General features: G+C 41.2%; 2 protein-coding genes across 2 annotated transcripts; both read left to right on the forward strand.

Moving 5' to 3' along the window:
* Positions 1–204: 204 nt before the first annotated feature.
* LOC142176304 (uncharacterized) lies at positions 205–2,796 on the forward strand. Its single transcript, XM_075243433.1, has 4 exons — positions 205–330; positions 445–594; positions 649–1,146; positions 2,353–2,796. Exons 1-4 carry the CDS (start codon positions 205–207, stop codon positions 2,794–2,796), a joined length of 1,218 nt encoding a protein of 405 aa, XP_075099534.1.
* A 673-nt stretch (positions 2,797–3,469) lies between these two features.
* Positions 3,470–3,868, forward strand: LOC142176305 (uncharacterized). Its single transcript, XM_075243434.1, has one exon. It carries the CDS (start codon positions 3,470–3,472, stop codon positions 3,866–3,868), a length of 399 nt encoding a protein of 132 aa, XP_075099535.1.
* Positions 3,869–9,678: the final 5,810 nt, after the last annotated feature.

Raw genomic sequence — 9,678 nt, forward strand, 5'->3', positions numbered from 1 at the left:
GAACTAACTGAAGTGGTGGTTGAGCAAAGTCATGAGGAAAAAGGCAAAGAAAATATGAATGAGCAAGTTGCAGAACAGGTGGCACCTCTTATGCCAGAAAATTCTAACTAAGAGAAGCCAACAAGCAATGCACAAAGGGTGATACCTGCACCTTTCACTCAAAGACTGGTCAAACAAAAGAAGGCAGACCAATATAAGAAGTTCATGGAGATGCTGCGTCAAATTCAGTTGAATATTCCTTTGATGGATGCCTTGAGGGAGATCACCGGTTATGCTAAGATGATGAAAGATCTAATGTCACGGAAGTTTGATTTTCAGGATCTATCCACTGTAACTTTGACATAGTCCTGCAGCGCAGTGGTGGCAAAATCGATGGCTCAAAAGATGTCGAACCCGGGTAGCTTCACTATTCTATGCACAATTGGAAATTATGCCTTTGTAAAGGCGTTGTGTGATTTGGGAGCCAACATAAATCTGATGTCGCTAGCTGTGTACACCAAACTGGGCATTGGTAAAGCTAGGCCAACTTCAATGCTGCTACAGCTGGCTGACTGCACAGTGAAGAGGCCCACTGGTATTCTTGATGATGTGTTGGTACAAGTGGGGAAATTCGTGTTCCCTGGAGACTTTGTTATCTTGGATTGTTAGGTGGATGAGGAGATACCCCTTATTTTAGGGAGACCATTTTTAGCCACGGGGAGAGCACTGATCGACTGTGAAATTGGGGAATTAAAAATGAGATTGAACGATGAAGAAGTCATATTCAATGTTCAGCAATCTATGAGGAAACCCAGTGAATATGCTAATTGCTCTCTAGTGGAAGAAGTGGATGTAATCCTGCAAGAAGATGATATGACTCTAACTGTAAAAGATCCATTGGAGGCATGTCTGATGAATGTATTAGAAATGGATGGTGAAGGGTTAGCTGAATGGGTCATGGCACTGGAAGGCCGAGGATTTTGGTCAAGGGAACCTCAGTTCGAGTCCGTTGAGCTAGAAAAAAAGGCCACTCCTCCAGCAAAGCCATCAATAGAGGAACCACCCAAGTTGGAACTTAAGCCACTCCCAGATCACCTCAGGTATGTGTTCTTAAGCCCTAATTCGACCTTGCCTGTTATCATATCATCCGGTTTGTTAGATGTGCAGGTATAACGGCTCGTACAGGTAATGCAGGAAAACAAGACTGCCATTGGCTGGACCATGGCAGACATAAAGGGTATCAGCCCAGCCTTCTGTATGCATAAGATTCTCCTAGAAGAGGGGCACAGACCTTCCAAGGAACACCACCGAAGGCTGAAACCAAACATGAAAGAGGTTGTAAATAAAGAAGTAATCAAATGGTTTGATGCAGGAATCATCTTTCCCATCTCTGATAGTAATTAGGTCAGCCCTGTCCAATGTGTGCCAAAAAAGGGGGAATGACTATTGTAAAAAATGAGAACAATGAGTTGATCTCAACTCGTACAGTCACAAGGTGGCGTATCTGCATGGATTACAGGAAATTGAACACAGCCACCCGGAAGGACCATTTCCCCTTACCCTTCATTGACCAAATGTTGGACAGGCTGGTTGGGCGATCGCACTTCTGTTTCTTGGATGGATATTCGGGGTACAATCAGATATCAATAGCCCCCGAAGATAGAGAGAAAATGTCCTTCACCTGTCCGTATGACATCTTTGCCTTTCGGAGAATGCCTTTTGGGCTTTGCAATGCACCCGCGACTTTTCAACGGTGCATGTTAGCCATCTTCACAAACATGGTGGAGGATATTATGGAGGTCTTTATGGATGATTTCTCCGTGGTGGGAGATTCATTCGAAGACTACCTTCACAACTTAAGTAGAGTGCTTAAAAGATATGTGGATACAAACTTAGTGCTAAACTTGGAGAAGTGCCATTTTATGTACAAGAAGGTATAGTCCTGGGGCATCGAGTGTCCAGTAAAGGAATTGAGGTCGACCATGCTAAGGTTGACGTGATTGAGAAGTTACCAACGCCCACTTCAGTCAAGGCGGTGAGAAGTTTTCTTGGACATGCTGGGTTCTACCGGCGTTTCATAAAAGATTTTTCCAAAATTGCTAACCTATTATGCAAACTCCTTGAAAAGGATCAGCCTTTTGTGTTTTCTAATGATTGCAGGTTGGCATTTGAGGAGCTGAAGAAGAGATTGATCATTGCACCCATCATTGTTGCACCCAACTGGGAGCAACCATTTGAGCTCATGTGTGATGCCAGCGACTATGCATGGAGCAGTCTTGGGGCAGCAAAAAGATAAGCTGATGCACGGAGAAAGAGATGTTGGCGGTGGTGTTTGCGTTTGACAAGTTCCGATCATATCTGATTGGTTCCAAGGTAATTGTATACACTGACCATGCAGCACTCAAGTACCTAATTGAGAAAAAGGAGTCTAAGCCGTGCCTGATTCGTTGGGTGCTACTGTTGCAAGAATTCGACCTCGAAATTCGTGATCATAAGGGCATAGAAAATCAAGTCGCTGATCATCTATCGCGACTTGAAGGAGCTAAAAAATCAGTCGAGGTCGAAGAGATCCTGGAAACCTTTCCAGAAGAGCAGCTGCTCGCAGCTAGTCTTGAGGAAGCGCCATGGTATGCAGATTTTGCAAACTACCTGGCCTGCGGTATTGTTCCCAATGACCTTTCATCTGTCCAAAAGAAAATGTTTTATCGTGACTGTCGCACATATTATTGGGATGAGCCTTATTTGTTTAGAATCTGTGTTGATAATATGATTCGGAGGTGTGTCCCCGAGATAGAACAATCTTCTGTTTTGCACTAGGACAGCTACGAAAGTGCTAGAGGCCGGGTTCTTTTGGCCAATAGTGTTTAGAGATGTACACCTATGGGTGAAGGGCTGCGACAAATGTCAGCGAACCGGGAACATTTCCCGTCGCCATGAGATGCCCATGAACCCGATTCAAGAGGTAGAGGTGTTTGATGTTTGGGGGATTGACTTCATGGGCCCCTTCGTCAGCTCATTTGGCAATAAATACATACTTGTTGCTGTGGATTACGTGTCTAAATGGGTGGAAGCTGCAGCATTGCCCACTAATGATGCAAGAGTGGTGATAGGTTTTGTGAAAAAGAATATATTCACCCGATTTGGGATACCAAGAGCGATCATCAGTGATGGAGGCACTCACTTCTGTAACAGAGCCTTCGAGAAATTGCTTGCAAAGTATGATGTACGCCACAAGGTGGCTACCCCTTACCATCCGCAAACCAGTGGGCAGGTTGAAGTGTCCAACAGGGAGATAAAAAGTGTACTAACCAAGACAGTGAATGCCACACGAACTGATTGGGCAAAGAAGCTTGATGACGCACTCTAGGCCTATAGGACTGCATTCAAAATACCAATAGGTATGTCACCGTACAAGTTGGTATTTGGGAAGGCCTGTCACCTGCCTTTGGAGCTAGAACATTGAGCTTGGTGGGTAGTGAAACAATTGAACATGGATCCCGAAGCAGCTGGACAAAATCGACTGACAAAGTTGCATGAGCTGGAAGAATTTAGATATCATGCCTTTGAAAGCATGAGGCTCTACAAGGAAAGAATGAACAAGATGTATGATAAACACATTGTGGACAGAAATTCCAAACCCGGTGACAATGTATTATTGTATAATTCAAGGCTAAGATTGTTTTCGGGTAAGTTAAAGTCCCGATGGTCAGGACCATTTAGAGTGGTGCAAATGTTTGCAAGTGGAGCTGTTGAGATTGAGTCAGAAGATGGGACAAACAAGTTCTCAATAAATGGGCAAAGGTTGAAACATTACCTTGGAATAGCTGAAGAAAAATGGAATACAGTGGTGATCAATTTGAAAGAACCCCAGTATGAGAATGAGGAGTGAAGGCTCAACCACTTGCGTCGTGCCGCGATGTTAAATCAGGCGCTGCGTGGGAGGCAACCCACGAATGTGTTGTAAGTGTAGTATGTAACTTTGTGTTTAAAAAAAACAAAAAAAAACAAAACATTGCCAGCCGCGACCGCGGCCATGACTGCGGGAGACACTGCCTGGCGACGTAAAGTCATCTCGGCCGCGGCATCGACCGCGGTGCTGAACGCGGAAATCACTGAAGCATTGCAGTTCCTCCGCGGTGTCGACCGCGGGAGACTCTGTCCCAAACCACAGTGTGCATCGCGGTTGGGTACCAGACGATATTTTTTTTTCGTTTTTCTTCAATATTTTTTTTCTTCTTCCCTTTAAATTGAAAATAAAAACACAACCCCACCCCTCTTCCCCTAAATCAAACGTAACTTTCCCCCCCCCCCCCAAAGACCCCTAATCCCTCTCTCTCTCTAAACCCTAACTCTCCCCTCCATACTCTCTTCTTCTTCTTCCTCCTTCACAATCACTCTCATCTTTTCCCCCTAAGGTATGATTCCAACCCCCTTCTCTTTTCTTTCTATTTTTTCTTTGTTTTTGTTACATTATGCTAGTTAATGTTGTTCTAATGTAGTATTAGTGATAGGATTTTGTTTTGTTTAGTTCTTCTACTTCTTTTTAGTGTAATTTTGTTTTTAGCATATGTTTGGTGAAGGGGCTGTGTTTTAAATGTTTGGAATGGTGTTGTTAGTGGGTGATGGTTAAGAAAAATGTGGAATGTGTGGGTGTAGTAGATAGTTGAATTGGGGAAGTTTTCTTGATTCCCTTGGGGCCATGAACATGAAGAAAATGCCTTGCTCACAATGTGTTTGAAAAATTACCTCAATGGTGATATAAGGAGATGTTGTGATATGGTTGTGGTGAAGTCTGAGTAACCACCCGCAGTCACACATTTTAGGCTCATCCTAATACGCGTTTCTCTGTGTTGACAGGTATTATGAGTTCAACCCGTAAGAGACGAAACACCGGGACCTCTGCTAGTGGCCTAGAAGGCTCCTCACGAGCTAGGGGCCAAACCAGTGCACCACAGTTTGATAGCACTCGGTTCGTCTATGCAGAAGCAGAGGCACGGTACAATCAGAAACTTGCCAAGAAGTTACTCCATGAGGTCCATATCGACAGGAAGGCTTTGGTGAAGGAATGCCCCAATATGTTTGATGAGCTATGGAGGTGTCAGCTTGACATCTTCTTTGAGGCTCCCGAGGGAGCCAATATTCAGCTAGTGAGGGAGTTCTATGCAAACCTTCCAGAACACGAGGACAAGGTTGTGACTGTGCGCAAAACCCCATTAATGCTGCTATAGAGGTCATCCGCAGGGTGTATCGCCTCCCAACATTCACGAGTGATGATCATTACATCATGGCTAGTCGCCCGATGGTTGACTGGGATAGAATTCTGGAGGTCATCTGTATACCTGGCAGACAACCCAAATGGGTAGCACAACCGATGACTCTACATTCTAAGTCTCTTACTTGAGAGGCCAAATGTTGGCTCACTGTCATCAACACTCGGTTACTACCATCTAGCAATACCACCGATGTAAATGGGCCACGGGCCACTATGATCTACTGCTTCATGACTCACCAAGGGTTTGATGTCGCCCGAGTCCTCTATGAAGAAATGTTCATCCGATCGCCTGAACTAAGCAAAGGCCACTACCTCCCTTCGCTTGTCACCCGTATATGCCACTTTGCTAATGTTCCTGAGAACTCCCGAGTTGATGGGAAATTACCTATAAAAACCCCTTTCCGGGCGAGAAAAATTGGGCAAGAGGGACGAGAGTCAGTAAGATGCAATGATGACTCGTCTGATGAGTCTTCTTTGAGGATGATTCTGATGCTGCTGAAGCTACTGAGATCACAGCCCCTCCTAGAGGGGACGAGGCAGGATCGTCACAGCCATGCCGGAGCACTCGGATGGATGCTTTGGAGCGGGAAATGACTGGACTGCGGACCTCCGTCACTGACTTGGGGTCCCGCATGGATGCTGTGGCTGACCGACAGGTGAAGTCGGAAAAGAAATTCATGGGTTGGTTGAGAGCACTGGGTCGCGCCTGCAACGTGAACCCAGACACAGTTTCAGATCAAGAGTGACCCTTCAAGGAAGTTTCTTTACCTCACTACTTTTTTTATTGTCAAGCCATGGGGACATGTCTTAATTTTAAGTGTGGGGTGGGGAACTTCGTTGTATGTTGTACTTGTGAATATTATCTATTTGTTGTTCTTGGTTTTGTTTTGTGTTAGTGACTTTAGAAATAGAGTAACAGTTTTTTTAGGAAGTGAAAATAGAAGCGACTTGTCCCGACGATGGATCTCTTTCAGCGGGGTTCTTGAGGGACTAAGTCGGAAAAAAAATTGAAATATAAAGACTCTTCCTAATGACGGATTCTTTAGACAATTTTCTTGAGGGAAGCTAGTCTATAGAAAAAACCAAAAAGATTTTTTTTATTTCTTAGGTAGTGTAGTAACTCCCCCTTGATTTTTCTTTGGTCCACGGTTCTTTTCCAAGGGTTTAGCTTGAACTGGGTATAGGTAGATTTTTTTGTTTTAGGTTAGGATTAATGGGTGACGAGCTTAAAATTGAAGAAGAAAAACATTAGCGTTCTTACACCCGAACACGATAGACGCTAGAGTGTAGCGCTTAGCTTCAAGGGTTGAATCTTGTTTAAGTGCCTTAAAAATTGTATGTTTGTACCTAACTTGAACACTCAAAAGAGAATGTTTTGATAAACTAATCCGGAGTGAGTCATGTTCCATGTGGGTGTGAGTATCATTGTATTCCATGATGTACATTTAATGCCTAGAACTTGCCCTGTGTGTTTGCAAAGCGAAATAGTAGCTTCATTCGATTTTAGAAGTGATATAGGCATTTCTTTGTTGAGCCAGACATATAAAGTGAACCTACCTGAATGCATTACATCTTAGTTAACTCCGTTGAGCCTATAAGCCTGTTTCTTTGGCAACCACAATGTGAATCTTAACCACTTGTTTGAAGCAATTTTCCTCCCTCTCACTAAGAACTAGATTGGTATTGAGATTATGTAAAAACAAAAGTGTGGGGTGGTGGTTTGGTTTTTGAAGTGGAACCATGGAAATAAAGAAACGGTGCATAATGTGAAGTGTAAAAAGAAAAGCACCATGAAAAAAATTGTTCATATATTTTGTAGTGATTAATAAGTGGTAGCTTGTACAAATTGCACCTAATGTATGGGGATGTTTAAATAAATGTGGTGGAGTATTGGCTTACAAAATGATGATTTTTAAATTCAACGTAATTGTATTAAAAGTGCTTAGGGAGGTTAGTCACTATATCCAAATGTATCCTACCCGTCCCTTAGCCTACATTACAACCAAATAAAGTCCTATTGATCTTAGACTGAGTGGGGCTCGATTAGTCGAGTACTACACTAGGGGCAAGCTTATGGTGCATCTTTGTGGCATGTGAATGTTCTTTTTGGAGAGTGAGTGAATTCTGTCCATTTGAGTTCCTAATTTTTATTACTATCATTATATATATGGAACTACTCTCTTGTGTGATGCGAGGGCATGTGATTCACAAAGGAAAGGTGTATCTTGATTATTGTGTAGAGTGGTTTGAGTAAGTGCAAATGTTACAGGGTACGAAAAACTTGATTTTTGAGGTAAAAGTTGTTCACTAATAGGTGTAACTCTTGTGAAATGTTCATGGCGTGAGTCGTTGAGGAAAAAGCATAGGGAATGAATTTTTATGGAGTGTGGTGAATTGCTCGAGAACTAGCAATAATTTAAGTGTGGGGTGTTGATAATAGGCTATATAGTTGTTATTTACACCATAATTTGCCAATGCTTTGTTGTTGTTTTACAATGTAAGTTGCCAATAAAATACTTCAATTAATGCTATTTGGTTTCGCAGGGAATATAAGATGTGAGGAAGCAACATGAAGTGTTTAGAGGCAATAACGTGAAGAAAACACGCACTCAAGAAGTATCCAAACACAAAAGAGCAAAAAAGAGAAGGACCGCAGAGACAAAAAGGCCCAGCATACTCACCGCGGTTGGAGTCAGTGTTCTCCGCGGTCAGCGCCGCAGTCGACGCCACGGGCGCGGCATCATATTCACAGTCCAGAAATTTAAGGGGCCAAAGTGTCAATTCGGGAAAGCTTTTGCAAACCCCTTATAAGATGTAGGAAACTCGCCCAAGAAAGGGGGGCTTATTTTGAGATTACTTTTGCAAGAAGAACAAGTGTGAAAGATCACCCAAAACATCATAGTTCTTATTCTCTTCTATTTTTCTTGCAATTTTCCATTATGAATATTTTCATAGTTTATTCTTACGTTGTCATGAGTAGCTAAATACTTTAATCTAAGGTTTTGGTGAAACCCGTTGGGGATGACTTGGTTGTTATATTAATATAGTTTGAATTGGTTGTTAATCTCTATTTGTTCATCTATGTTTTGATTGTGGTTAGTTGAAAGGTCCCTCAATTATCCGTTCTTATTTATTATGTATCTTCTTGAGAGAGAGTGCATATTTAGGTAGTTGTTTGAACAACATCACTCCCGGAGTATAAACGAAAGTCATAACCAAGGGTTTAGAGATTGGGTTAGAGATAACGATACCTCGGGTGCAATCTAAAAGAACGGTAATGTGAATCTAGCTAGCGTAGCTTGAGAGAGTGCGTCTAGTAAATTATCATAATTGCTTGAGAGAGATTTATGATAGCCGGAGAGTTCTTGATTGAGAGAGACAACTAAGGCATTGCTATAAGAAACGTACAACCAAGGAAATCACCAACGGGAGAAACCATTACCTTAGACCTTATTCCAACTGTTTACGCATCAAGCATAGTTAATTTTCAGCTGTTAATTATTTTCAGACTTTAGTTGTTAGAAATATCATCAATTGTGAATTACAAGTTTGGGGAAATTAATTCTGTGAATTTAATAAATCCGTCAAAAGTAATTGATAGGTTAATTATCTGTGGTTCGACTCTGGGCAGAATTACTCAGATTATTTTTGCTACGTCCGTGTGTGTCTTTGTATAACGCATAGTTTGGCGTTATCACCTAACATTACTAATTTGCTAATCAGGAATCAATTCAACAACAACATAACATAATCTATGTTAACCATATAACTTCCAAATCATCCTTTAAGGTTATTTAAAAGTTTAAACTAATGTTTAGGACTTGTTTGAAGTATGGGGTATTACAAAACATGTTCTTATAAAGTTGTATGGTGCACAAAAAACATAATATAATGACACCATCAATTTATCTCCTCACCATAATACTGGGGATGTAAGTATATTTGTCCCCACTGGCCTCACTTCACTATATTTCAAAATGTAAAAACAACAGAAAATTTAACAGCTTGTGTCGGAAACTATCATGATATATATTCCCACGTATTATAAACAGGGGCGGCTCAAAAGGTGGCTAGTAATGCCTTTGCTTCCAAAAATATTTTTAGTTGTGGATTTTTTTTATCTTATTTTTGTTTAGACCATATTGAAGTTTATAGAAAAAAAAATCTTTAAAAGTAAAAAAAGTACTTAAAAGTAAAAAAAAAATTGTGTATTTTTTAACAATAGAAATATTTTAGAAACATGAATTAAAATACTCAAATCTTCATATTGGTAAATAACGCCTTTTACAGTAAGATCTAAGGTTCACATTGTAAATATATTCTAACATCTTATTAACGTGAATTTTCTTACCAATAACATAAAGAACAAAGAAAAGAAACCAATGCAAATATTAATACTATAATTTATAGAATAATTACACTATAGA

The sequence above is a fragment of the Nicotiana tabacum genome, chromosome 22, assembly GCF_000715075.1.
Source record: "Nicotiana tabacum cultivar K326 chromosome 22, ASM71507v2, whole genome shotgun sequence".
NCBI classification, from domain to species: Eukaryota; Viridiplantae; Streptophyta; class Magnoliopsida; order Solanales; family Solanaceae; genus Nicotiana; species Nicotiana tabacum.

Coding starts and splice junctions, on each gene's coding strand:
- LOC142176304 (XM_075243433.1), top strand. CDS start 205: ATGGAGATGCTGCGTCAAATTCAGTTGAATATTCCTTTGATGGATGCC. Junction 331..444: donor ATTTTCAGGATCTATCCACT/GTAACTTTGACA, acceptor GCCTTTGTAAAG/GCGTTGTGTGATTTGGGAGC. Junction 595..648: donor GTATTCTTGATGATGTGTTG/GTACAAGTGGGG, acceptor TTGGATTGTTAG/GTGGATGAGGAGATACCCCT.
- LOC142176305 (XM_075243434.1), top strand. CDS start 3,470: ATGGATCCCGAAGCAGCTGGACAAAATCGACTGACAAAGTTGCATGAG.